The following is a 27,718-nucleotide window of genomic DNA, read 5'->3' as shown; positions in this document are numbered from 1 at the left end:
TGACATAACTTAACGGTAGCATGTTTCAGCCCCCGGGATTAACAATTGGTCCTCCATGGACGATACGACCGCCCCTAAAGTTTGAGTTGGTTTAGCGCTGGAAAGAGGAGAGAATGGCTGTTATGCTTAAAATAAGAGAATGGACATGTCTCAGCACTGACGTTTTCCCCGTCCATGAATCTGCAAATCTCGCTGCAGTCTATTGGGGACCGGGGAATAACCTCTTGGGATATATTTCCCACAGTCAATACTCTGTAACCTATGTTTATTTAGTATGGAGGTCAGGTCAAGGCGAAAGTTGGATTAGTAAGACTCAGCTGTACAGCTGAGATGGTCCATGCAAGAGACAACATGTATACGTACATACTTGGGGCTGTCAAATGTCACGGCTATAGTTAACAGAACCAGTCAGCACGACCTCTCTGTTCTTATCTTGTTTGTAGAACCACTCCAACAAATAGATAAGCATTAATGTCACTATTACTACTCTGTACTACGTACTCTCCTTACCCAGGGGCAACTATATCTCTTGTCAGCCTGTCAATTTCCATTGCCAAGAACAACCCAGACGCCAAGACAGTCGCGGCCCATGATAGCGCGGATGATCCCTCTCCTGCCAAGAGTTACTCTGAACAAAGCGTTGAGACGCGTGCTGAATCCATGGCGGAGTTCTGAACGTTTCGAGTTCATCGTCTTGGCCTTGTTCTCTGCCAATTGCACCCGCTGTCTTTGTTGCTATTTTCTATTTTCGTACGGATATCGAGCAAACCGACGTCTAAATGTTTATCTATAGACCACGACTGTCTGTGCTTTGTCTGTTTCGGAGCTAACTAGACTAAAACCTTTTACACTTTGCCTCTTGACCACCAGAACCTTGGTTTCATCTCCAATCATTCTCTGTGCGTATTTCCCATTTAAAGATCATCATAGATCCCGCAAAGAGGCGTCTTGGCTTAATTTCCCTTCCATCTTCCCCTTCTCTTCTTTCTGTAGGCAGGACCTCTAGTTTTTTTCTCTTTCTCTTTCCTTTTCCTTTCCTTTTTCCCTTTTCCCCCATTTTCCTTTCATTTCCCTTTTTTCTTAGTCAATAAATACCACTGTATTCTCTCAACCAATCAAGTCAACTCCAACCGTCAAGATGCCAGTCTTGAGTTTGAGTGAGCTTAACATCGTGCTCGGCGTACTGGGTTAGTATATGCACACAATTCCTTCCCGACTTGGCATACAGTCATTGTTTGTTGTCTTGGTGTGGCTTGGCTTACATGCATGCAGGTGGTTTCACATATCTTTATGGCCTCATCTCTGTCAAGATCAAGCAGGCATGGTACCTTGGTGAAGCCCGTACGCATACTACACCCTTCTGCCCTCATACTTCTGTCGTCTAATGTTTGTTAGTACCCGCCGTCTTGATCGGTGTCGTCCTCGGTCCCATAGCCGCCAAGTTTATCGATAGTGAAAGATGGGGTTCCGCAACGCCGGGTCAGACCAGTGAGATCACTCTGGTAAGCCTTTTAACGTCTCTCGTACCTGTGTGTCTCTTGTATACTAACACGTCATTGCAAAGGGTGTCGCCCGTGTCATGATTGGTGTTCAGCTGGTCATTGCAGGCTATCAACTTCCTGCCAAGTACGGCCTCACACGATGGAAGGAGATGGCACTGTGCCTTTTGCCTATCATGACCATCATGTGGTTCTGCACAACAGCTTGCATCATGCTCACAATCCCAAAGGTCACATTCCTTGCCGCTCTCGTCATCGGTTCCTGCGTCACCTGCACCGACCCCATCCTCTCCCAGGCCATTGCAAAAGGTCCCTTTGCCGATAAATACGTCGCCCGACCGCTCCGAGAGATCATTTCCGCCGAGGCTGGTGCCAACGACGGCTTCGGATTTCCCTTCCTGATGCTCGCAACATACCTCATTCAGCATGCTGACATCCCTGGTGCTGGCACCAAGGCTGCTGAGGGTGCTTCCACTGCCCACGCTCTCATGGCTCGTGCTGGTGAGGTTGGCCGTCTTGGAGGTGGTGTTTCCGAGGCCTTGGAGAACTGGCTTGTTGAGACTTGGCTGTACGTCGTTGCCTTGTCTATCGTATACGGAGCCGTTGTTGGATTTGGCTCATGCAAGGCTATCAAGTTTGCTCTCAAGCAGTGTGTATACCCCATCTACAAACACCTTCTGATCTGCCCATACTGACCCTTTGACAGCAAACTAGTCGACAGCGAATCTTACGTCCTCTTCCCTACAGCCATGGGCCTCTTCCTCGTCGGCAGCTGTGGAGCCATCGGTACCGACGACCTCCTGGCTTGTTTTGTTGCTGGCTGCGCTCTCAACTGGGATGGTGACTACCTCCGCGAAACAGAATCTCGCCACGATGAAGTCAACTCATGTGTCGACGTTCTCCTCAACTTCGGCGGCTTTATGTACATCGGTGCTATCCTGCCTTGGGAAAGCTTCAACGACCCGACTGGTACTGGAATCACTCTTCCTCGCCTGATTGGTCTTGGTTTCCTGGTCCTCATCTTCCGTCGATTGCCCGCCATCCTCGCTTGCTACAAGCTTATGCCCGATGTCTGCAAGGACTGGAAGGAGGCTCTGTTCATGGGATACTTCGGTCCTATTGGCGCTGGCGCTGTTTTCTACGTCGAGCACGCCCGTCATTTGTTCCCCCACGACGGCGAGGGTGATGCAGAGGAGACCAACCTTGTCCGTGCCATGGGACCGATTGTGTACTGGCTCGTCCTTTTCTCCATCGTCATCCACGGCCTTTCCATTCCTGCCCTCAACATTATCTATTCCTTGACTGGCAAGGAGGCTATCAAGGAGGATGCTGTCGAGGTTCGGCGAATCTCGATGCGTGCTGCTACGCCTACCAATGCCATGGCTGGTGACAGGGATACCTTCATTGCGTACAACCGGTTCAGTCGCCAAATTGGTGTCCCAGCTGCCGAGCTGCCATCTCAGAAGGAGACGCAGTACTGGTCAGACGATGATGAACTGGCCAAAGAACGACCCGTGAACAACCGAAGGAGCGCTTTGACCTGGGCAAACCATGTTTAGAACGTACAAAGAAAGAAGTGGGATATGTTGTGGGTGGTTCTAGTATGGAACGAGGAACGGTGTTGCTTGGCTTTCGCATGGAAGAGGGTTTTTGATGTTATCTTGCTAGTCATCGCACGAGTAGCATCCGGTCAAATTGAAACATCAAGGCTCTGCGGAAGTCTGGAGCAGAACTGTCCATCATTGAACGTTGCAGATCATTACAGGATGAGACAGTGTGGTACTACGTCGAGGCCTCTTCCTACCCATTGTCTCGTAATAGCAACTGAACATGTTCAAGATTCTTTCGTTTGTGTGACCAAGATATTAGATAGTAGCCTATACACCGAATGATATTATTACCTCCCAATTATACTAGACATACAATGTTTACTACTGACCCTTGCGCTCTTATCCAACATTTCCTAGGTTCTGGATACGGCCACAAGGTCCATTACTGATTACAACACCCCTGTCGGCTGGGACATTCGAGTTGGTCTGGTAAGACGTTCCAAAAGTAGCTGCAGGACTGCAAGAGGAAGCGATGACAAGCTGACAGCCGCCATATGCGAAATCGGAAAAGATACAGTTTGAAGTTATCTGGCAAGCCACACAGCAGGTATAAGCCGAAGACGTGCCAATTTCAATAATATCGTTATTTGAAGTGTCATCATTGAAGTTGATTGAATCAATGCCGTGGTTTCCGTTGGTGGCAGAAACGAGATTGTTACTAGCGCAGGCAGCGTAAAAGGTGGCACTTGGTGCAACCGAGGTTTGAGTTTCTGTGTGGGTTTCAAATTAGCTGGGTGATCATGAGGGTTTCTGGAGATGTGTGCCATACCAGTGAGGGTTGTTGTAGACGTTGTGGTGGATGTCGACGTAGTTACTGTGGTTTCGAGGGTTCTGGCCGTGACGGTGAGAGTTTCATCGGCTTGAATAATGGTGCTGGTGCTCGTTGTGGTTGTGGTGGTCTCCTTGGTACTGGTGCGGCGAGGAAGTACAACTGTCCTCGTGGGGGTTTTCTTGCACTGCTTCAGTGTGACAGTCTTGGTGATGACAGTCTTGATAACTTCACGGCAGTTGACAGCCTGTGGGTAGAGAGCAGGGAAATAGTCGCATTTCTTTGCATTGACCTTGGGGGTCAACTTTTGGCGGTTGATACTGGTCTTGGCTCGAGAGAAGCGTTTAGGCACTTCACGCTTCTTTGCTCGGTACGAAACATCGGAGCCAGCAGGGGTAAAGCCTGCAGGGGCCGGGATGGTGGAGGTGGAGGTGGTGGTGGTTACAGTTGTTGTAAATGATGTGGCGGTGGCGGTAGTCACGGTCGAGTCTTCGATGGTGGTAGTTTCTGATACCTCGTTAGCTGGTCAAGCACGATATTATACTTGTCAACAATTCGACTCACCTGTCACGGTTGTCAAGAAAAGATCGGTCTTCTTTGGGATAACGGTGGATGTTGCCGACGTTGAGACCTTGGTAATGGTGGTTGTCGTGGCCTTTGGTATCACAGTCTTAATCGAGAAGATTGAGAATATTACTATGTATGCAGAAAAGGTTTGGGCATGTGCTAGATGCTAACAAAGATATAAATTGTTATAATATTTTGAGACGCATTCCAGAGCACTAGACTAAGACATGATGTCAACGACTGAATCACAGATTCACTCCTTTGAAGACGTTCTACTCGACGTGGCAGCTTCATTACTACCCACCTCTTGCCCATCAGTCGTACCTCGAGCAATATTGGGAGCATAAGGTTGCTTCCAATCCTCACGGCGCTCGTGAACAATAAAAACATCATACCAGCGAGGGAAAATATAACCAATCACAATCCACAAAAGGAGACAATGCGCAACGATAAATCCGACAATGTGAAGAGGGTCATTCTTGACTTCGTCAAAGCTGGGGTAGGCCAGGCTGAAGATTATGGCCAAGATGGGTCCTGTAACATACCGGAGCATGGGCGCCCAGATGATGGGGAGAGACCAGTTCTTACCAACACCTATGACAGTGTTAAGATCATGTCTCAGCATGTTTCCCTGCGACTAGGTTAGCAAGTCCTTGTGGATTTGATACGAAGACTCGGACGTACAGAGTAGAAAGCATTGTAGTAGAAAACAGACATCATTTTGTTTTTGGTCATGAGTCTGGGACCACCGTATGCATCTGGTGCCTTTCCAAGGACGAGGGAGGCAGCAAGACCGATAAAGTAGACACCAAAACCAGCAATAGCGCCAGCCCAAGGTGTAACAGTGTGGCCAATGGTGATTCCCAAAAGCTGGCCTCCAAGAAAACCGCCATTGTACGAGGCCCATGATGGCATGCCGACTTGACCGACAACATCCCGATATCGATACAAGGTGGTGGCGCCAACACATTCAGCCCACACGACAAAGACGAGACCAATATTATTGATCCATCGGTCGATTCCATCCATGAAATAGTACCCAAATCGAGTGCAGTGAGGGAGGGAGACAAGGAAACAGATCGTGACCATAGCGGTGGCAACCCAGGGTCGTCCCCATCTCTTGGCGAATGGGGCGTCCATTATTAATGTCATAACGGCGTCAAGCATAGCAAACGAAGAGCTGATACCCAAGAGCATGATGGTGAAGAAGAATACCACAGAAAAGAAGTTGGAACCAGGCATCTCAACAAACGCCTCAGGGTATGTCATAAAGCCCAAGCCATAACTGCCAATCTCACCGGTTTCCTCAGGCTTCATGCCAAGGTATCCAATGATTCCAAAGACAGCAAAGGCAGCAAATGCCTCGAAGAAGCTGTTGAATAGAACTATTATGACAGCGTCTTGTGCCGCGTTGGAGAATCGACGGTTGTATGAAGCGTAGGCCGTGTAGTACCCAAAGCCGACACCAGTCGAGAAAAAGACTTGACCAACGGCATCGCGCCAGATTTTAGTGCCAGAAAGCTTTTCGCTATGCCAGCTGCCGAAATACATCTTGATGCCTTCTCCTGCGTTGGGAAGAGATGCACCGCGGCCAACCAGAACAATAGCCATGATGACCGGGAGACCCATTGTGACATAGACAACTCGTCCAGTGAGGCCAACGCCACGGAACATGCAAACCCAGACGGTAAACCAGGTAAAGGCGTTCCAACCAACGAGACGGCCGTCGAGAGAAACGTCAGGGTGCACAACCCAGCGACCCGAAGTATCAGGATCAACCGAACCAACAGCCTCGTACATGAACCAGTTCTCGGTATCACCAGCCCAAGGGAGCGGGCTCGTAAATGACTTTTGGAAGTATACCATGGCCCAAGCCAGAATGGGCACAAAATAGGTAACGACCACGAAGCCGACGTAGTTGAGCGCAAAGCCGGTTCCCTTGAGCCGCTTATTTATCGAGTTGTATGCAACCACTGTACCGCCGCGGTAGGCGTTGCCAGCAGCGATCTCAAGCGCCATTGCAGGGATGGCGAGTAGGAATATGGCCATCAGATAGGGCACGAACCACTGTAGACCGTTGTTGTTGTAGACTTGGGATGGGTAGCGGAGCATGTTTCCCATCCCTACAGCGCCTCCGCAAGAGGCAAGGAGATAAGCGGTACGAGAGGGCCATTGGTCGCGTCCATCATCGGCCTTTGCGGGTGGAGGCGCCAGGGCACTCGATATCTTGCCTAGTATACCCATTGCTGTTAGGATGTCGGTCTGGTATCAGTCAAGTTTTGCTGCTACACCATGAGGGACGGAAGTAGAGAGGGGACAAGGAGTTTGGAGCGGGGCAAGGGAAACAGAGAGAAAGGGTAGAAACTGTGAGACGCGACAGGCCTTGTGGGTACTAAGACGTCTATATATGGAGAATAGCCGTCAAGGATAGGCATTTAAGCACCAAAGATATTGAGTTTCTCTATCAGAATATGCCAAGAGATAACATCGTACGCCCAGAGTCTGAAAGCCAATAGGTAAGATCAATGTAAGAAACCCAACGTCATTTGGTAGCTTGGCAAAGTCTTGGATAAGACATGAAATTGGCGGGTGACAGCATTTGGAGCAGTACCTATTCGAACACAGAGGTGCTGACAGATAATTCTGCGGCTTTAAGCTGGGGTGCCATCTCCAATTGGGCACACGCGACTGTATGCTATGTAGGAGATGTGAACATACCATCAAGCAGGGAATTAGTTGCTTGGCTTGGGCTTGGGCGTTGGCTTGGAAGAGGGGTCAGCATGGTTTTGCAGTGACGACATGGCCCTACAGCAAAGGGTGTTTGCAAATGCACGCATGCCAAGGGATGATCCTTCACTGCCAAGTCATTTCCAGCTGAGCCAAAGTTACGAAATAACCAGTAGAGATACAGTCCTTGAAATGGCGTTGGTTTCCAAACCTTGGCTCTTTCTCATCATTTATGGCCAAGACTTCGGAAGACTATTGTGCCGGTTGTGAACAGTCGTTACTATTAGGGCTATCCAGCGGCTATGACTTATTTACATTACCGAGATTAGACCTTTCTGTCAATGTCCTCGTGCTCAGAGGTAGCAGGCATCTCACTAACAAATCCCTGCGACTTGATAGTACCATCCCTAGTAACATCCGCTACATCTCCGTCAAAGATAACAGCAATTTCTTCCAACGCTTTCCCTTTGGTCTCAAGGAACCAGCCATATGCGATGAAGCTTTCCACAACCAAAACCGCAACGTAGACAATGTAGTATCTCCATCCAATGTTTTCCAGCCCCACGGGGTTGACGTATTGGTTGACAAAGACAGCACATTTTGTTGCCAGTACATAAACACCCATCCCTTTGGCACGGATCGAGTATGGAAGGATCTCGACAGAGTATGCAACGGGAAGAGGAGAAAAGGCCATGCAGTAGAAGATCTCATAAACAAAAATGAGTGCCATTACAGCGACACCCGCAGACTTGGCTTCTGTTTCCGCAAAACGTGCTGAAGCAATGGTCCATCCGGTAAAGACCAAAAGCATACCAATTGTGGAAATTCGGAAGAGAGGGCGGCGGCCCACACGATCGACGAACATGGCGCTGGTCAGGGCGAGACCCCAGTTCCAGATGTTGATGAGGCCGTTGACCAGAGCCTGGGTTTTCTTATCCGTAATCCCGACCGTATCCATGACTCGGGACAGGTCTAAATAGCAATATGGTCAGTTGAGTTCCCTTTCATTAGTGGCGGAGAAAAGATACTCACAGTAAGAGATGAGTCCGTTGCCAGACCATTGCGACATCAAACCCATACAAACGACAAGGAACATTCGATAGCGGTTACCCTTGGTACTGACCATGGATTTCCAAGTCGTGTTGCCGGATACTAATCGTTGTCAGCGAAGATATCACCAATTGTTCGTCAATCTACTCACACTTCTCTTGTTCGATAGCCGCCCGGATCTCATCATACTCCAACTCCACCAGTTCAGTTCTCACACCCTCTCCATGGTATTGTGTAAGGGCCTCAAGGGCTTCGTCGCCACGGTCGTTCGAGATGAGCCATCGTGGTGACTCGGGAAGGAACCAGATAGTCGACAGTTGGATGATACTGGGAGCCATTTGTAGAAGAGAAGGTATTCTCCATGACCAAGTGCTGGGGATAACTCGAGTTCCATAGGTGATCCAAGCGGCGGCAATCGCACCGAGAAACCAACTAATGATAGTCAGTTGGGTGTTAAACAAATCCAATGTTAGGATTTCTTACCAGGTGTTGCAGATGGCAGTGATTGTAACTCTATCCCTTGGGTGAGAGAGCTCACTGACCATACTAGGAGACGCAGTCGTAGCGAACGAGAGCCCGAATCCCAAGATGAATCGACTAATGACGAACATAGCAAAGTTGACACTCTCACACTGGATGATAGCACCAACAATCATAATGATGCTGCCAACAGTAATTCCCCATCGTCTACCGAATTTATCGGCGACCCAAGGAGCAATAGGAGTGGAGCAAATACTTCCAAGAGCCATGATGGCGCTCATGAGTCCGAGCTGTGAGCCTCGCGGGTTGTCGAAGAAATCGTCCCAGTACGAGACAGTTTGCAGGGAGTTCATCATACTTCCATCGTAGCCAGATGTCGCATAGGATACAACACAAGCTGGGAAGAGCAGAAAGTAGAGCTGTCGTCGAGCAGCCGACTTGTACCAGCTCGGAGACTCCTTGGAGAGCTGGGAGATTCGCGAAGGTTGGAAGGCTGAGTCTGTGGTTCCCTGCTGGCGAGCTTGCTTTGAAAGCAAATCTTGCCTGGGCGCTGGCAGACGGTTTCGAAGCAAGTTCATCGTACTGAAGAGGGACTAGAAGTGATGATGTTGAGATAGACAAGGGAGCGATGAAATCAGTATAGATGTACAATCACCTTATATATGTATTGGGTATAATGAAAACCGGGAATGAAGGTCTTGTTCTTCTTACCTCTACGCTGGGACAGCCTAAAATGAACCCGGTTAGCATAGGCGAACTTGTAGGCCATCCACCCCATGATTTCGATAGCGTTACAACTCTATGCGGGGTTTAGCATAGTTTCTGGGGAACTCCGCATAGAGATCATGGAGAATACTCCATTTGTCGGGTCATGTAACGGTAAGTTTCCGGGGCGATTTGTGAAGACTCTGCGAGGTCGGATAGTGAACAAGACTCGTGCTCTTTATCCTGCGGGGACGACACTATAAGACGGACCAATCATATACGCTCGGGGGAGCTAAAAACCATCCCCTTCTGGTATGTGACACAAGGTCGACTTTCGACCGGGTTAGGGGCAGCTAAAACCTTGCCCCGAAGAGTCGTGATTGGACACGACTAGCTACAAGTAGGGGCAGCTAAATCACTCCCCCGAAACCATCATGTCATGATCACTTTTTTCCTCTATCCTCGGATATACGCATCCACAGCTTCCTCATGCGGTGATATTATTGGCATGATCATAAGATATGAAGAGTGGAACTGTTCCGGGTGTAGGTCGTGTCATGGGGTATTTAGAAGAAGGCGACCATCATACCCAATCTCTGGTTTTCCGCATTGCCTTTGTGTTCTAACCGCAAAGACTGAAAGCAAAGACATTCTGAGACCATGAGTTCTGGAATTCTCAAGACTGACAATGAGCGCATTGTCGACGCGAATGGCGACGCCGTTCTACTGCGCGGTGTAAGTTGTCATGGCCTACCCGACCTTTACCTTTTTATGGCAATGTCTAACCTCAAATTTGCAGACTGCGCTAGGTGGATGGATGCTCATGGAGAATTTCATGAACGGTTTCCCCGGGCGCGAACATCAGATCCGAGCCGCCCTTCTCAAGGTCCTTGGGCAAGAAAAACACGACTTCTTTTTCGACAAGTTCCTCGAATACTTTTTCACCGACAAAGATGCCGAGTTCCTTGCTTCCCTCAAGTTTAACTGCTTGCGTCTATGTCTGAACTACAGACATTTCGAAGATGACATGAACCCTTTTGTCATCAAGGAAGAGGGCTTCAAGCATGTTGATAGAGTCATCAACCTCGTAAGCCTCCCTACAGCCATCTTCTTCCAACCTTCATGACTAATTGTGTATTACTAGTGCGCCAAATACGGCATCTACACCATTCTCGATCTCCACGCGCTTCCTGGTGGCCAAAACCAGGACTGGCACTCCGACAACCCGACCGGATACGCTGCTTTTTGGGACCACAAGCACTTCCAAGACCGAGCCATCAACCTTTGGGAGCACATTGCACGACGGTACAAAGGCAACCCTTGGGTCGCTGGTTACAACCCCATGAATGAGCCTGCCGATTCTGAATGGACGCGTCTACTCGCGTTCTATGATCGTATCGTGCCAGCTATCCGGGCCATTGATCCAGACCACATTCTGTTCTTGGAGGGCAACACGTAAGACTCCCAAACCCTGGTGCAATTGCTATATACTGACAAGCACTTTAATACAGCTTCAGTATGGACTTTACTGGATTCGACAAAGTTTGGGAAAACTCCGTATACGCGATCCACGATTACTGCGGTTTCGGGTTCCCCAACCGCATCGGCCGATTCCAGGGTACACAAGAACAGGAAAGCTACATTCGAAGGATGTACGACAGAAAGGTCGAATTTATGAAGAAGCACAACGTGCCCATCTGGAATGGTAAGCCATACTACCTACCATCAACTCCCAGTCTTCGCTAACAATGTTAAGGTGAATTCGGACCTATCTACGAACGAAAAGAATACAATCCAGATTGGGAAGTACAAAACGAAGAACGATATAATATGCTTGATCGTCAAATGGCTATCTACACTTCAGAAAGCATCGGTAAACCACCTGCCATTGACTCTGGACATTGACTAACATCCACCTAGCTTGGTCGATTTGGTCATACAAAGACGTCAACGTCATGGGAATGACCTACGTTTCCCCAGACTCCCCATGGCTGAAACTACTCGGACCAATGATCAAGAAGAAGCGCGATCTTGCCGTCGACTCCTGGGCTTATGACGACGCACACCTTCAAGATGGTCTCTTCGGTCCCTTGCACAAGTGGTTCGAGGACAACGTCCCAGCGCAATATTCCAAGAAGTACCCTTGGCAATGGCGCATGCACATGCATGTATTCCGTGGCATTCGTGGAATCACCCTTGCCGAGTACATGATCCCTGAGTGGGCAGATTACTTTAAGGATAAGTCGTTTGAAGAGCTGGATGAGCTCGCAGCAAGCTGGAAGTATGAGAACTGCATACAGAGGGGCAGACTGAATGAGATACTGGAGCTCTATGCACCTATGAAAGCTGGCGATGAACGCTTGGAAGGCAAGGTCATTGAGTCGGAGCAGGACTCAGGCGACGGTGCGATCTCTAAAGAGCAATCTGTTTCGGGAGTTGGTATTTTTGAGCTATCGCCTGAAGAAAAGGCAAAGGCTGAGCTTAAGAAGCAGCAGCAGCAGGCTCAACCTGTACCTGTTGCAGCATAATTGTCCCGATATTCATTATCAAATAGAATGTAGAGTACAAAAAAACATGTTAAATATTATCCTTCATAAACAAGAACCAGAATAATGATTATCGAAAGCATCTTGGCTTATGGTCAAATGGAACCATTGTTTTCTATGCTGATACATTGCGACTCTATGATACTGCCAACGTCGGCTCCGACAATAAAATCACGTAATCTTTTAGGGATATTTGTTTAAAATTGCTATGACTGTCCGGCTAGCTCAATATTCACCGTTTCCTAATTGCGGTCTTTATCCCAAAATTCCAATCATGTGCCACGTCTTGCTATTCTAGCTCGTCGAGCTGTTTCAAGGTTCTCCAACACCTGAATGTGCCATTCGAACTGTGTCACGCTTTGGCTGAATCGCAGGAGATTCCTCTTTCCGGTCTCAATGACTTCCTCCACGTCTATAGGTAGTAGCTCATGTAAAACCGGTATTATTGTCGATATCATTAGGATGATAGTCATGGTAAATGTTCTGGGAAAAGAAGTTTTTGTCAGCAATCGTCAAAGCACAGTCACATTTTAGACTTACACCATGCCAGTTGGAAATAAACAAGTCAAGGCATTGACTGTTTCCACATCGAATACTTTTATGAAGCCCATACACCCATCCAGACAAGATTTAGACTTCTTGAGGACGGCGTCTTTAGAAGGGTGCGTCTCGAAATTATCGATGTTTAGAACGATGAACTCGATAAATGGTCGGTGAATGATGTACTGTCCTGCGTAATATCTTCCCTTGAGTCGTAGAATATTCCACGAGTTGTTTCCAGTCGGTAGATCTCGGATACGCGCAGTTGGGGACTGGAAACTTGCAGGAGAATCTGAATCAGTTCCTGCCATAGAAACGTCTTGTGAGGAATTGGTTAAGAGGAACTCAGGCAGATTTCGATAAATGGCCGAATGATGTGACCATAGATCTTCCGAGATCCTGAGAAGCCAACACGCGTAATTCGATTGTCTTGTCCTGAACTGCTCTTTGTCGTCATAGACCACGCTGTTGACTGTGTTTAGGAAGCGTCGGATGGCAGAGTTTGTTGTTATTTGGAAAGCCACCAGTTCTTCCTGACTTCGGGTTGAAGCCATTTCAGACGACTCTGGTGCTGAAGGTGAGACAGCGTAATTCTCTGTTGTGAAAGCTGGATATGGGATTTTGTTCTCTGATCTTGCTATACCAGAAGGCGAGAGGACTGATATTTCGGATATGAAATCACACTCATAGATGAAGGAGATCCAATACAGCCGCCGAAACGAGTCCGGGATGGGTTCATTCTTTGCGTATGATCGAGCCATGCTCTCACACTTGACAGCAGTTGCATGTGCCCAGTGAAAGGATTCTGCTACTTTACCACAAGCACCCATGAATATGCTAGAGGGGACGTTAAGATGCAAGTTCTGAGATTGAGACAGTGACTCACCTTGAAAGCATGCTGCTTTGCGCAGCGGCGATTGACATGTCAGTGGAGATGTATCCCAACACAAGTCTCGCTTTGTCCCACAGATGGTACATGAGTCGGGTTTGCGTTTCGACAGTGTCATCGGAATCCGATGAAGGCCGGTAGTTTTCACCTTTCCCGTACAGGCGAATATTCGATCGACCACTAGAACTCAGTAGAGCGAGGCAAAGAACGACGAGAAGCAGTCCGTACTGAGGCATCTCAACAACATTGATCCGTTCATCACCGTAGGCCTCTCTTCCCGCCACAGCATCAAAAATCTCGATCATGTCGCTTTTCAGTAAGAGCGGAAAGAAAATGTTGACGTCTGTAAAGTAAAGGTGAATTAGCCCACGAAGCCGCAATACTATATCATCCAACGAATTGTGGAATAATTCTGTAGTCCTGTCGAAAAGATTCCATGAGCTAGGGGGATGTGATCTTGTTGAAGGGTGAGAATTGTTGGGACGATGATGGAAAAAGACATCTGTTGCATCACAGTGGGCTTGGATGTCATGGCCGTCTTTGCTCGTCTCTGATAGAAGATCTTGCACGAGACGCCACGAGAAAACATGATTGGCGTTTGCCGTATGTGACAAAGGTATCTGAACTTCAAACACGGGTTCTTGAGGCACGGTATTTCCTCCATGCAAGGTGTCTGACTGTCGTTCGACTTGTTCGACCAAGGTTGGCTGTTCTGTACCCGAGCCCCGAGATTCCTGTAGGTTCTGTCGGGATGACGAAGACGAGTTGGAAAGGACACGGTCTTCAAGAAGCTGTATTCGCTCTAGGAGAACTTGGGTATTATAATCGATCTTTGGTTGTCTTGCATCGCGATACACACAATCGACGTTCTGCGTGGTGCAAAGCCCACATTTAGGCTCAGCGGCATCGCAACGCGTCTTGCGCATACGGCAGTTAACGCATGCTTGTATGACCCGCCGGCGATATGAGAACGAGCTGTATGCCATGTTTTTCCGGGGTGAAGGTCTGAGGATTCAAGGTAACAAGGGCTATGAGTCTAAATCCTGGGTGGCGTTGCACCTAATTAGTTTGGGTGGTGAAGCGTGGCAAAGTCCTAATCAAGTTTAGCAGGTTGTGTCAATAATGGCCAAGGTTACATGATGTTTCTACCATGAATACAATGCATTATTCTAGACTATATGATCCATTCATTCCCCCATCCTAGTTTGTCACTCCGCCACTGACCGAGATGTACTGTCCTGTAATCCATCGTGCTTTCTCAGAGACCAGCAGAAGCACAGCATCAGCAATATCCTCCGGTGTACCAGCCCTGTCAGCAGCTCTCGTGATGTCAATAGAAGGCTTCTGGAATTCCTCGTACGGGTTGGAGTCGGTAGTGACTGGCCCTGGAGCGACAGAGTTGACCGTGATCTTCTTGCTTCGACCCCACTAAACAACACCCTCGTCATTAGTCTTGTCATACGGGTGGACTTTAACACAGACTTACTTCTTTGGCCCATGACCATGTGAGACTATCAATGGCTGCTTTGGAAGCACCGTAGATGGGAACACTATCATCTCCCAACTTGGATGCTATGGAGCTGATGTTGACAATTCGACCGCCTGGTGGCATAACTGGTACAACAGCTTGGGCGACAAAGATTGGTCCTTTGACGTTGACGTCGAACACTTGAGTTATATCACTTTGGTTAGCCGACAATGTTTCGCCAAATATGCCCACGCCAGCGTTGTTAACTATCAATACAAAGTCAGTGTCATCATTTCGTGAATTGCAGTTGTCACTAACCCAAGATATCGATATGATCAACATCAAAGCCTTTTAGAGTCTCGTCGACCAAGTACTGAGCTCCTTGTGGGGTTTCGATCGATCCTTGAACCACAATGGCTTTGCCTCCGTCTGCTTTGATCTTGTCCGCCACGGCATGAGCTCGCTGTGTCGTGGAGTCATGAACGTAGTGAATGGTAACAGCTGCTCCGTTCTTCGCCAGGACGATAGCGATACCAGCACCAATGCCATTTTCTCTGCCGGAGCCAGTGACGATGGCGATCTTTCCTGTAAGGGAGAGAGTGTCAATAGCCATGATGTCTAGTTGGTAGTATAGGTTATTGAATGATATTGAAGTAACTATCTACTCATTATCGAGGAATGCTGCACTTATATACACAACTTCAGTTGTCTAGAAATCTACTATGATGGATATTACATGAATAAAGGCTACTACCTACTTCCCAATGAGGCAACAGGTGCTCCCCATGTTCTCGAACCCCATATATACTGACGTTCAAGCATCAAGATTGGATATTACATCCGGGAAATATGGTTTAAGACTATACTCGAATAGGAAACAGGTACCCCTGCTCATGGAGAGCCCGCGCGATCTACTACACTACACTGCCCACTTCAAGGTCAGCGCTGTTCAACCCAGAGTTATGTCGATTCTGCTGACTTCTGCCACTTTGTCCCACTCTTCCTCCAACACGAAACCAGAACATTTTCTATAGGCCACCCCATTCTTCCACTCGATCCAAAGTACATGGTAGCAATCCTGCTTATGTTTCTTGGCGTTCTCCCACTCTTGTATCCACGGGATAACCTCCCCCTTTCGGTTGGCTGGGATCTCAGACTCTTCCATCTGCAGACCATCTTCAATATCTGCTGACCCTTTATTTTCATTATCCGAAGACTCTTTGGCCGTCTCTTCCTCTTCAAGTTCTGACTCGGTTTGTGTTTCAATTTCACTGTCATACGCGCCGTAGCAACTAAGAACGATCGTCCAGCCTTTAGCAATCGCTATAAGCTCGACCTGCGTTTCTTGCTGGAACAATTTTGCATCATCTTCGTCATGAAGACGCAATGCTCCGACAGTAACACCACTCTGGTCTTTCAGCAGATGAAACTTTTCATCCATTGATTGCACAACGATATCTTGAGTGGCTGTGAAATACGCGCGAAATGTTTGGCACCACAGGTATTGAAACTCGTTGTGCAGTTCGGCTTGCGACGCATCTGGTCCATCCATGTTCAAGGGTATGGGGTACCAACGTGAAGCGGGCAAGTTCCATCGTGTCGCTGGTATGAGATTGTCGCCCAGATAAGCATGGTATATGTGACGCGGCAGCTCTTTTGGCATCGAATCAGCTTCGTTAAGATTATTGTCGCTTCTTGTATCGTACATTTCCGGAGGCTTGAATTCCTCGCATCGCCATAGTTCAGCCAACGATCCAGGAGGTGCGTTTCTGCACTGGCTCCATCGGGTATGGATGGGTTGTTTCTGGCACGATCCAGGATACTCAATGGCGTACCAATCGGTGATAGCTTCGGTGAAGCCCATTTCCCTAAAGACGTCTATTTCACCTTCGGCATCGCCGGGGAAACTTGTTTGCCCTTTCCAACCCATCCACGACCAGCTAGGCAGTCCAGTGCGTAACGGATCTCCGTTATATCGTGCTGATACCGTTCTTCTTTGGACCAGACCGCTCGGTTTCCAGCATAGCGCTATGTCGAAAAATAGCCGGGGGAGGCCGTATACCAAACCGTAGGGGAATATGGTATTCAGGTGTGTATTGTATCCCGAGAAGGCACTATAAACATCTTCGCCGTAGCGCAGAGTCTTGGTGTTGAATATCTCGACGAGTGCGCTTAGGCGATTCAAACTTGGCAATTTCAAGTAGGCATCATGCCCGATGTAACTTTCAGGCGGTTCTTTCTGGAGTTTTTCATGCTCTGGGTTATATACGTGGTCCTCGGTCCACTCGGTGTGATTACACTGCCAAGAGGCCTGTCCGTTTTCGAAAATCAAGCGTCTTTTGGAAAAGTGGTATTCTTGAGAAGTCCACATACGATGGCGATATTTGAGCCCATACTCTACCTGATTATTGCTCTTGTTCCACGGCCAGAAAACAACTTTCTCTCCTTGAGAGAGTGACTCTATTATTTGCTTGATGTCTCTCGGTTTTGAGATACCCCATAGGCCTCTCAAACCATACTCTGCATCTTCACCATCGGCAGCGACGATGGTAAGGAAAGAAGTAGCATAAATGCGATGCATGGCTGCTAGCTCACGCTTCAGAACCTCATCGTCATCTTGAGGAATGCACAGACTGTCAACCCACAACCACCGTACGCCTAGAGCTCTTGTGAGTTCGATGGCGTCCAAGATAGTTGCAGGTAGCTGCATGGTAATGTTTCTGGATCTCAACACGCCTGGCTTTTTCATTTCTTCAAGATTAGATTTCGTGATACGAAGGTTCTTGCTTTCGCCCCAAGTATATGATAGTGTAATAAACCTGGGCCTTGTTTCCTGGCACTCTGCGACACAACCCTGTATTACATCGATGAGGAGCCGAGGGCTGTAAGGCGGCACATTCCCAATAGTCTGGTTACACATCTCTCCATGGAGTTTGTTGCACCGTGACGGCCATTCTTTGATGAGGTCCATGTCCACCCAACTTCTATCTAGAAGCCGAACAGTCCCAGGATGCTCAGGTATCTCAGGTCGGTATAGCAATTCAAAGTTGAGAGTCATATTCCACACATTGAAATCAGAGGTTTCAAAGCAAACACCTACAGATCCTTGAGGATCCTTTGCCCACCTATGGAAAAGTAGATCATGCGTTTCGTAGCGAGGAATAGGGCCGTTCAGATACTCTATATCTCGAAGCCATTTTGCATGCGGACAGTCCATAGCGAGGAGTTCGCCAACGTTGCCCAGCTGGACAACTTGAATTGGCTTGTCATCAGTTCCTGGGTATATAGGACCAGAGAAGACTTGGATAATTTTAGAGCACATCTCGCATTCAGCGACAGGTGGTGTTGCCATTGTAGTAGGATTTTCGTCGTTGGCCGTGTTTTCGACGACTGTTGTGACTGTGATGGATTCGGCTGATGATGACATGGCTTTTTACATATCCCCGCCTCTCAACGTATGGTGTATATGTTGCCTGGAAAAGGTTGTGGAAGGATTTTGTTGACAAAGGAAGCGGATCATAATCAAGATGAGAATTTGGCACTGCCCCCCCTCTCATGGCTGAATCAGTGTCGAAACAGGCAGGGATCAATGCTTACAGAGCCACAACAACACAGTAGTGCAGGAGAGACACGCTGTTTCTTCACTGGTGCTATCTAAAATTCAGACTAAAATACTAAGCCACATAAGAAGACTCCGAGAAGTTTCCGGGCTAAATATAACAACGCTCATTCATCATCAAATTATCCTGAAGCATTTTTCTCACATTTATCTTTTACAAATTGATAGTCAAAATGACGCGAGATATCCTAATTGTTGGCGCAACAGGCCAACAGGGCAAAGCCACTATCAATGCCTTGTTCAATACCCTCAAACACTCTCCCCAACACAACACCCGCATTCTAGCATTGACAAGATCAATCTCATCACCCAAATCTCTTGCCCTTCACTTACAATACCCCGATATCATCCTCGTTGAAGGCAACACACAGACATCAAAACCAATATTCGATCAATTTCCTTCTATTGCGTCGATCTTTATCGTCACAGTCCCGCCTGACGATGAGGCGCAAGCTATCCCGCTTATTGAAGAAGCTACTTCTGAGGCCTCCCAAGTAGATCACATCGTCTTTTCCAGCGTTGATCGAGGAGGTGATGAAGTCAGCTGGTCTCAACCAACAGAAATTCCTCACTTCGCCGCCAAACATCGTATTGAGCATAGACTCCGGGAACTGTGCGAACAAACCGGAAAGCGATGGACTATCCTCAGACCAACCGGTTTCATGGATAGTTACAACCCAGGCTTCTTTGGCAAGATGATGGCGTCACTCTGGGCAGAAGGCATGCACCAAGACCGAAAGATGCAATTGATCAGCACTCACGACATTGGACTCTTTGCAGCGAAAGCACTCTTGAATCCAGAAGGTTGGGCTGGAAAAGCACTTGCTCTAGCAGGTGATGATCTTAGCTTTTCAGATGTCGAACGAATTTTCAGAGAAGCGGTTAGAGAACAACTTCCGCAAACGTACAAGGCAGTATCTTGGCCAATTCTCTGGTTAGTAAAGGATGCATCTCAAAGTTTTGAATGGTTTAGGACGGCTGGATGGAAGGCGGACATAGATGATCTACGACGGCAAGAGCCTGGCTTGCAGAGTTTTGAAGCTTGGCTGAGAGAGTCTAGTAGATGGAAGGTACAAGATAGTTTGAAACACTGAATGATTTATTGTAGCAGATTGATTCGCTTGTATGCTCATGGTGCCTAAACGACCGACTATGTCTAGGAGAATTCTAGGTGGACGCGTATATAAATGAACTCTGAACAAGTCTATACTAATACTAAACTCATGCCTCAGAAGGCTTACGTCCGTAGACATAACGCACTTTCATGTATGTATGGATCTTGGGGTTTCTCATGGCCTTGCGGATACTTAGGAGGAACAGTTGGTATTCGTCCTTTGGCCATTGAAGCACATCTTGCCACATCATAAGAGTGTAGCCTTGAGAAATATTAGGAGACCTACGTCATGTGGACAGATTGGGGTGATAACTTGCCTTCGATATCGTTTTCCAAACAAGCCCGAACAAACTTTCCGACTTCTCTAAGCTTGGGGTCCTTGGGCCAGTCGCCAACAGGAAGCTGGCAATACCTCGTCAGTAAACATAAATCAGTAGGACGGAATCGACACATACCTTGTAGTCAATAGTATGAATCTCCTCAAAGCCAGCGTCCTTGAATCCCTGGACCTGCATATCATTCACAAAAAAGTGGGTGTTGAGAACCTTGCCGCCCTCCTCAAAGAGCTTCTTATACATCTTCAAGTTAGGCTCCAAGTCAATACTACCATCATCGCAACGGAACTCAACATCAGCCTCGGCTGATTGGACCCAGCCTCCAGGTATGACGCAGCGACAAGCCTCCTTGAAGAGAGCGGACCAATCCTTAATGGCGCCAAAGAGGTAGCGGATATGGATAAAGTCGAATTCGTTGGGTTCCCAGGTCCAGCTCAGAACCGCGTCATCGATTTCGAAGCGAACGTTTGGGGGAACCCACTCGGGCTGGCAGGGAGAGAGGTCGGTGCCAACGATTTCGACGTTGGGGAATCTGTCGGCGAATTCACTGGCTTGTAAGTATAATGCTGAGAAAGGCTGCAATGGGACTTACATCGCCCAGATACCTGAATAAACATGTTAGCGCAGGCTCATCAAAGAATTACCAAGGTACTTACCAGTTCCAGTACCGACATCAAGTACTTTCTATTGCAGTGCGTAAGTGTCAGAAGATACTTGACAAACTATCGTTTCGACGAAGACTCACCTTCAATCTTTCCGTATTCAATGGAGGGAGGAATAACTGATCATCCAACAGAATCATCAAGTAATGATGCCTAGGCAGAAATTAGAGATTGCATGTTGTACCGAGACAGTGTACTCACGTCAAGTCAACAGACTCCAACTGCTGATCATCGTTGGGCAGAAAGTAGTTTGTAGTAAACTTGTCACTATGGTATGTACGGCCCTGACTACGACGGTACTCAAGGATACTCGCCGACACCGAAGCAGTTGAGCTCTCACTATATCACCCATGTAAGTAACATTGAAAGAGTATCAAAACGTGGCTTGCAAGGGTACCACTAACGTATCCGAACCCAGCGCCGAATCAGCATCATCATCATCAGCCGCATTCTAACAGTAACCCTCAATTAGCCAATGATCCAATTCCAGTGAGTCATTTATCCCGCCTACTTACATGCTCATCATCTACAGCAATAAACTCATTCTGCGTGACCTGTGGCGTTTCAGGTGAGACATCGCGTCTCGGCACGGCGGGAGACTCCGAAGAGGGGCTGACGGATTCTGCAGGTGCTGCAGGTGTGTCCGACATGTTTGTTTGCTATATAGAAGTCTGTCGTGAACCAACAACAGTCAGCCTCCTTTCGATGCAAGGGGGAAGATCAGTTCGAAATTGAGGGGAAGAAAATGGGTCTTGTTACACGTGATGGTTATGATTAGATTATCGGCTAAATGAGAATTGTAACGCTTCATTCAGTGATATTGGCCCATATCCTCGGTAAGTCCACTTACTTGGCGAAATATGGTTAATTCATCCCTGTTAGCGTAGTGCTAAAAGCTAAGTTGACAGGTTGCAGGTTATCATTTGTGATGGATAATATTGATACCAGGAATCGTCATCGTCCATGCTTGTCTATTTTCATAAGATCATACACATAATATCATTTGTACTTTTGTCCTATTATATCCCTCACTGCAAAGAACTCAACCACTTGGACAAATCCTTGGTTCCATCCGCAGTCCTAAACTTTTGTCCATCATCCCAAGGCGCCACCTCAGCTGGTTTAACAATATGAGCCAGCTGCAGATGCGCAACCGCCATAGTAGAATTGGAAGCGATTCTAACACCTGAACTCAATGACACGCTGGTCAACAAATCAATCTCGTGTTTTCGTACGGTATCCGTTGAGGTATCCTTTTCTTGGTCGAAAATGGCAAGCCAGTGACCCGTGCGACGCAGCTGCGAGCGAATCTCTTGCTCCTCCTCGTACACAGCGTCCTCAAGACTGTTGGCGCTAAAGGCTGACGAGTTTTCTTGAATGCCTCGGATCTTGCAGAACCATTCTACCTTGGAGCCTTGGATTTCGACGCCAAAGACCAGCGTGGCGATAAAGACGGATGCGCGACGGTCGTTCTTCTTGATGCTTTGCATACCTTGGATGGCGAGGACGCAACCATAGTGACCCGATTGGTCCCACTGTTGAAGACTGATGGTACTGGAGTCGAGACGTGGTGACGAGTTGATGCTGTCGTAGGGGATCATGCCACTGTCGAGACTAACGAGAATCTCATAGGTGCCGTGGCCGTGGAAGTCGGGTTGAATGGAAGCGCGCTCGCGACTGAGAGCTATGTACATCTGTTCCTCGCGCAGCTTGGTGGCGCCTGTCAAGATGGGTACAGGGCAGGGTGGTGTGCGATTTCGGGTGCAGCGGTCCTTTCCAGGCAATCTGTTGAGAAGAAGGGCGACTTGCTGGTTCTCGTTATCTCTTCGAGCGTTGAGTAGAACAAGCCATTGCTCGACGGACTCTGTGATAGTGTTCATGACGGGAAGCTTGATGGAAAGTCCAGCGTTGGTCACGGTGTATGTCTTTGCTTCGTGGACTGGCCACTCGGTGTATATGCTTGAGTCAAGGAAGGTTCTGGGAGATGGAGATAGGATGCTGGCCCAGTCGTGTGGTACGTAGCGGTCGTCCCAGTTCCAACAGAAGAGGGTTTGATCGTTCGACACACGAATGATTTCTTCCTGTAGTCGAATAAAGGCTCTCATTCCCTCGCCATAGACAATCTGCATGTTGATGTCGAAGATGCCCAACATACAATAGGCAATGTCCTCTGTTCGTTCTGTCTCTCTCTTGGCTAGCCACGACATGCGCTCTCCGATACTGGCCTTGTAAAAGGTGCAGTCGAGATACTGCTGATCAATCTTGGTGATAAAAGAGATAGTGTTGGCAAGGGTCTTTCTTGTGCCGATAGGGGTCCAATCCTTGGCAAAGAAAACGATACTCGTGGGTGCCAGAAGTTCGGGCAAGGTCCACCCTCTGGTGAACCACCTCGACTTTCTGAAATTCTCCATGGGGTCGAAAGCACCGGTATCGAGAGGCGCCACATCGGAGAGGTAGACGTAGCAGACTTGGGCATTTTTGTACCAGTTGAACATGGCGTTAAGTGCCTCAGACACCTCGGAAGAACTGCTCTTGTCGATGCAGTTGGTGTCGCACCATATGTACATATGACCATCTCTACGGGCTTGTTCGCAAACTCGACGAATCTTTTGGTGACCCTTCTTGAGCTTCATGAGCTCGAGGTTGCCCTGCCAGTCTTGGAATGTGGCCTCGTCGGGACCCCATGTGTGTGATAAAATTGCATATTCTGGTGGCTGGCCGTAGAATTCCTCGAGCTGGAAGGTTTTTGTGTGAAGGAGACGCATGTTGTTGATGAAACCTTTAATGGTTTGTGGGTGAAGGGTATGAGGGATTCTCAAAAGCAAAGAGATATCGAAAGTTGAAATATAAGTTTAGAAGCTGGCGTGAGTGACATGACCCATATTGAAGATGGGTTCTGGCGGTGAAGCCCCACCGAGAAGTGGCATCCCTCTGATGTGGCATGCATATTCTGGAGGAAACAGGATAGGATAGCCTGTGCTTGTTGGCAGTTGTGAGTTGAATGGATTTGTTGTCATGAGTCATGGGGTGAGCTGTGAGGTGATTTGGTGTAATTGATGCCCAAGAGTGTTTTGGTCCATGGTGACCCATGGATTGTATCGTGGAGGGGTTTGGGAGTATCCCACAGGCTTGTTCTCGGGAGATCGAGTATGACAAGACAAGGGATACCATGCCTTGCCCTAAATGCTTGCGTGATCTACCACTAAGGGTGTCTCGCATGTAGGATGTCGGGATGTGAGTGTTTTTTCGGGTACCTGACCAGGAGGGAGGTGGGTGATCTGCTGCAGGCAGAGATGACAGTATTTATTTGCTTATTGTGCTGGGATGTCTACCAGAATAGGAATAGGGAATAAAATGAAACAATTATTATCGATACGGTATAGTTAATAGGTACTAGATAGAGGTACAGGTATTGTTGTTGTGTCAAAGAATTTACTCAAGCCATAAACCAAATCAAGCCATGTCAGCCCGCCGGCGGTTGGGCATGCATATGTGCTGTAAGCCTGTAGGTAGCCTGTAGGTAGCCTGAAACTTGGCTGTACGTATAGTAATCAATCATGCCATCCATCCATCCATCCATGCCAACGGTTATTTCTCAATTGGGTTTTGCATTTTGTTAATCATTTTTTATCTTTTATTCACCCTCATTCTTTATCCCAAAAACATCAAGACAATGTCGTTGTTTACATGCAATACCACCTCCTCGCACAGCAAAAAATAACGCTCGATCGCGATCTCGATCCCGATGAAAAATGACATTAACTTTATGTCAGCAGAAAATTGATTGCCGCCTGATAACAAATCACGTAGGGTTTAGCAGTTACAGAGAGTGACAGGGCCCCCTTCCCTTAATTCTAGATTCGCTTCTCTTCTCCCAGTCTCGACTCTCTGTTTGTCCTGTCCGTCTTGTCTCCGTCTTCAATCATCCTTAGTTACCTATACAGACATTTATGAAATGAAACGGCAATCCTTTTCCTAAAATAAACACCTAATATCGTTAACGACCCTTTGCTCGTTTTGACCGGCCTCAGTCACTAAATGCATTTCTTCCCAACAGCTGACTCAACGCTCCTCTCCTCCGCTGTCGATCACCACGCCCTCCCTCCTCGTCCCAAGGCCGTCGGTCCTATTTTCGATGCAGACAACTTCAAAAACCCCGTAGATCCCTGGGATTCCGACATCCAAACCGACCTGTATCCTCCCAAAGAGGACCCTTTTGCCCCGTCCGCCATACCCGCCGAACCATCATGTCCTCCCACCCGATACCCACGGTCGCGATTGGCCAAGAATGAGCGATTGAGATTGTCCATGCTATAGTACTACACAAGAGACCTCGACGAACATCCTGAACTCCTCGCCGGTCTGCAGGAGAAGGCCTGTCTTGCCCAGGAAAACTCTGGCTGGGAATATGCTGTCGTGGGGCTCCTCGACGTCAATGTCTACATTCGCTTAGCAACCGTCGGCCTCCAGCTTGCCATTCTGCCTCGAGGAGAGACTCTCTGTGCACACACGGTGACACAACCTCCAGGCGTACGAACACTCGTCAAAGCATGGCATCATATCCGAACACTCACTAAACTCTTTTTTCTGCTTATTTAGAATGTCTTTCTCCTCCCCAACATGCTTGAAGATTGGAGATATCGCGAATCGCCCTGTGTCGAACATGGCGGCCTTATAGCGTATGCGGGCGTCCCACTTCGAATCCAACACGAATCCGGCGAGTCGGTAGGCCTTGGGTCGCTTTGTGTCGCATCGGCTACGAGCAAATCACCCTTGACGAAACACCAGCAACTCACCCTCGCCCGTCTTAGCGATTAGGTTGTTGCCGACATAGTACAATGCGCACGAGCACGACGCCAGCGAGAACGACTCCGACTTACATATCTCATCACGACACTGCTTCGAGAACCCGATGGCGACGACGTCCAAGAGCCGATCCTGCACATACTTCGACAAGCATACCCCGATGAATCCGTTACCCTACAATTTGCCGGCACCGATTCGTATGACACGACTATTCCTTACGCCACATCAGATCCGAAACATGGACTATGGGAGGACGACGAATACATCGATAACTTTATCTTGACATCGAATTGCAACGACCCGCCTACAGACAGGGTCGTTCGCTTCATCTCTGCGCAATGCGAGTCCAAGCTTGGTCCATCCGTCCTCGTCGTTGCAACTAGAGACTTCCGACGAATATTTGACGATGTAGACTCTGGATTCGTGCAGGCGTGCGCTACCATGCTCACGCAGCGATGGCAGAAGCGCCTCCTGTCCGAAGTCATGCGCGCGAAAGAAAAGTTCCTCCGCGGTGTATCCCATCAGCTCCGAACGCCCATTCACGGCATTCTCGGCGCCGCCGAATTGCTCACTGAGCATCTCGAGGCGTTGACGCTACCTGGAGGCTCAAAGCTGCCACCACCGGGTGTTGAGGAATTGATGCAGCCACTTGCCGAGCTGGGCAAGTTGTCTGTCTATCTGGATACAATCTCGACTGCAGGCCGCGAACTCATGTCGACTGTCAACAGCATGATTACGCTCAATCGATGGGCCGACATCGCTGCCGCGGAGCGCCAATACGCCACGCACAGCATTCAAGAGCTCGAGGATATACTCGTCAAGGGTTCGTCGGATGTCACCCTTCGGTACACGAGCAAGCGAGCGCCCATCTTCTTCCACCACGATTTGCCCCCCAGTTGTCAAAGTCTGCGCATAGATATTGAGCTCTTTCGCGATAGTGTCCTACCTCTCATCATCAACGCAATACAAAACACATTTGAAGGCGTGATCACAGTCACATTATCCTACACACAAGATACTAAGACGCTTGTGGTTGATGTGCAAGACACGGGATGTGGAATAGCTGCAAATGACCAGGGTCGCATCTTCCAGCTGTACGAAAAGGTGGGCGAGCACTCGACAGGTCCTGGCTTGGGCTTGACACTGGCTTCCAAGTTCTCGGCTTTGCTTCATGGTTCGGTTGAGCTGGTCTCGTCAGAGGTTCATCGCGGGTCCCATTTCCGGGGTACGTTTGGTGATATCCGTTCCATAACGTCGTCAACGCCGTTTCTCCCGATCGCCTCTCAACTCAAACGTCTACCTTTGAGTTTCCATCACTTGACGTCAGACTCCCCCGAAATACACCTAAATTCGCACGTCTCCAAGTATCTTACCTGCAACGGATTCGTTCAGTCGAATGACTCTGCCGATTGTCTAATTGTTATGGACTACATTCGTGATCCAGATCAGCGGCAAAAGTACCACGCGACATTGCCGAAAGGCCAGGTCGCGATCTGTCCCGTCCCAGATATGGAAGATATAGAGTCTTCTCCATCAACGTCAAATATTGTGTTTGTGAGAGGGCCCTTTTGCACCTCGTCGCTCGATGCTGGCTTTCGAGAAGCCGACGAACTATGCGCGATGACGCCCATGACAATAACAACTCCTCTTCCCTTGGTGTCGCCTTCTCTCACAAAAGACGGTGGGGGAATTCTACCCTATCGACCTTCACCAAGCGGCCACGACTCTACAGACGAAGGCTATGGCTCCAACGCCACCCCCTCCAACAATGGTTCGCCGGTACCACAAGCTAGAACTGAAGAGTCGCTTTCCACCTCCAACGAGTCGGCCCCAGGAGTTCTCACGGCTGGCCAGACGTCCCCTCCTGACGTCCCCGTCCGCACCCTCCCAAACACATACAAGCCCATGACACTGCTTGTCGACGACAACGCTGTCAACCTCCGCATTCTAGAGATGTAATGTAAAAAGCGCGGTCTGCCCTACCGCAGCGCCATAGACGGACAGCAAGCGGTCAACCTGTTTCATCAACAACAATCCCCCACTTCATCAGACCCTCCCTTTGACCTCATCCTGATGGACCTCCAGATGCCTGTCTGTGACGGTATTAGCGCTACTACACAAATACGCTCGCTGGAGAAGACGGGCGACAAGACGTCGGTGCTGTTCATTATCACTGGGCAGGACAGCCAGAAGGACCGCGAGGCGGCGAGTGCGGCGGGGGCGGATAATTATCTTGTGAAGCCTGTCGGAATCAAGATGTTGGACGGGAGTCTTAAGAGGTACTTTCCTGACTTGAAGATATAAAATGGATTGGCTCGGCAGGGACTTGGGT

General features: G+C 48.5%; 9 protein-coding genes across 9 annotated transcripts, besides 3 other annotated features; 4 read left to right on the top strand and 5 right to left on the bottom strand.

Annotated features, from left to right (window-relative positions):
* The first annotated feature begins 1,006 nt into the window (after window positions 1-1,006).
* Window positions 1,007-1,082: a repeat region.
* Window positions 1,083-1,138: 56 nt separating this feature from the next.
* On the top strand, window positions 1,139-3,058 carry FPSE_08936 (uncharacterized protein; the record flags this gene model as incomplete). Its single annotated transcript, XM_009262054.1, has 5 exons — window positions 1,139-1,187; window positions 1,273-1,341; window positions 1,396-1,502; window positions 1,565-2,148; window positions 2,206-3,058. 5 exons carry the CDS (start codon window positions 1,139-1,141, stop codon window positions 3,056-3,058), a joined length of 1,662 nt encoding a protein of 553 aa, XP_009260329.1.
* Window positions 3,059-3,448: 390 nt separating this feature from the next.
* Window positions 3,449-6,689, bottom strand: FPSE_08937 (uncharacterized protein; the record flags this gene model as incomplete). The annotated part of the gene is made up of 5 exons (XM_009262055.1): window positions 3,449-3,819; window positions 3,879-4,385; window positions 4,443-4,533; window positions 4,750-5,076; window positions 5,130-6,689. The coding sequence occupies 5 exons, from the start codon at window positions 6,687-6,689 to the stop codon at window positions 3,449-3,451; spliced, it is 2,856 nt and encodes a 951-aa protein (XP_009260330.1).
* Window positions 4,294-4,383: a microsatellite.
* An 808-nt stretch (window positions 6,690-7,497) lies between the features above and the next one.
* Window positions 7,498-9,280, bottom strand: FPSE_08938 (uncharacterized protein; the record flags this gene model as incomplete). Its single annotated transcript, XM_009262056.1, has 4 exons — window positions 7,498-8,144; window positions 8,205-8,324; window positions 8,374-8,654; window positions 8,706-9,280. 4 exons carry the CDS (start codon window positions 9,278-9,280, stop codon window positions 7,498-7,500), a joined length of 1,623 nt encoding a protein of 540 aa, XP_009260331.1.
* A 787-nt stretch (window positions 9,281-10,067) lies between these two features.
* Window positions 10,068-11,935, top strand: FPSE_08939 (uncharacterized protein; the record flags this gene model as incomplete). The annotated part of the gene is made up of 6 exons (XM_009262057.1): window positions 10,068-10,142; window positions 10,207-10,494; window positions 10,552-10,862; window positions 10,919-11,112; window positions 11,164-11,280; window positions 11,328-11,935. The coding sequence occupies 6 exons, from the start codon at window positions 10,068-10,070 to the stop codon at window positions 11,933-11,935; spliced, it is 1,593 nt and encodes a 530-aa protein (XP_009260332.1).
* Window positions 11,936-12,225: 290 nt separating this feature from the next.
* FPSE_08940 (uncharacterized protein) lies at window positions 12,226-15,463 on the bottom strand (the record flags this gene model as incomplete). Its single annotated transcript, XM_009262058.1, has 6 exons — window positions 12,226-12,436; window positions 12,494-13,330; window positions 13,380-14,387; window positions 14,617-14,810; window positions 14,869-15,116; window positions 15,169-15,463. The coding sequence occupies 6 exons, from the start codon at window positions 15,461-15,463 to the stop codon at window positions 12,226-12,228; spliced, it is 2,793 nt and encodes a 930-aa protein (XP_009260333.1).
* A 336-nt stretch (window positions 15,464-15,799) lies between these two features.
* On the bottom strand, window positions 15,800-18,277 carry FPSE_08941 (uncharacterized protein; the record flags this gene model as incomplete). Its single annotated transcript, XM_009262059.1, has 1 exon — window positions 15,800-18,277. The coding sequence occupies one exon, from the start codon at window positions 18,275-18,277 to the stop codon at window positions 15,800-15,802; it is 2,478 nt and encodes an 825-aa protein (XP_009260334.1).
* Window positions 18,278-18,642: 365 nt separating this feature from the next.
* Window positions 18,643-19,563, top strand: FPSE_08942 (uncharacterized protein; the record flags this gene model as incomplete). Its single annotated transcript, XM_009262060.1, has 1 exon — window positions 18,643-19,563. One exon carries the CDS (start codon window positions 18,643-18,645, stop codon window positions 19,561-19,563), a length of 921 nt encoding a protein of 306 aa, XP_009260335.1.
* Window positions 19,564-21,608: 2,045 nt separating this feature from the next.
* On the bottom strand, window positions 21,609-23,345 carry FPSE_08943 (uncharacterized protein; the record flags this gene model as incomplete). Its single annotated transcript, XM_009262061.1, has 1 exon — window positions 21,609-23,345. One exon carries the CDS (start codon window positions 23,343-23,345, stop codon window positions 21,609-21,611), a length of 1,737 nt encoding a protein of 578 aa, XP_009260336.1.
* Window positions 23,346-24,140: 795 nt separating this feature from the next.
* Window positions 24,141-24,160: a microsatellite.
* A 458-nt stretch (window positions 24,161-24,618) lies between these two features.
* On the top strand, window positions 24,619-27,345 carry FPSE_08944 (uncharacterized protein; the record flags this gene model as incomplete). Its single annotated transcript, XM_009262062.1, has 4 exons — window positions 24,619-24,851; window positions 24,909-25,110; window positions 25,180-25,305; window positions 25,399-27,345. The coding sequence occupies 4 exons, from the start codon at window positions 24,619-24,621 to the stop codon at window positions 27,343-27,345; spliced, it is 2,508 nt and encodes an 835-aa protein (XP_009260337.1).
* Between the last annotated feature and the right edge of the window lie 373 nt (window positions 27,346-27,718).

Source organism: Fusarium pseudograminearum, chromosome 4 (genome assembly GCF_000303195.2).
Source record: "Fusarium pseudograminearum CS3096 chromosome 4, whole genome shotgun sequence".
Lineage (NCBI taxonomy): Eukaryota > Fungi > Ascomycota > Sordariomycetes > Hypocreales > Nectriaceae > Fusarium > Fusarium pseudograminearum.
The sequence above is the reverse complement of the archived record's forward strand: the minus strand, read 5'-3'. Positions and strand labels throughout refer to the sequence as shown.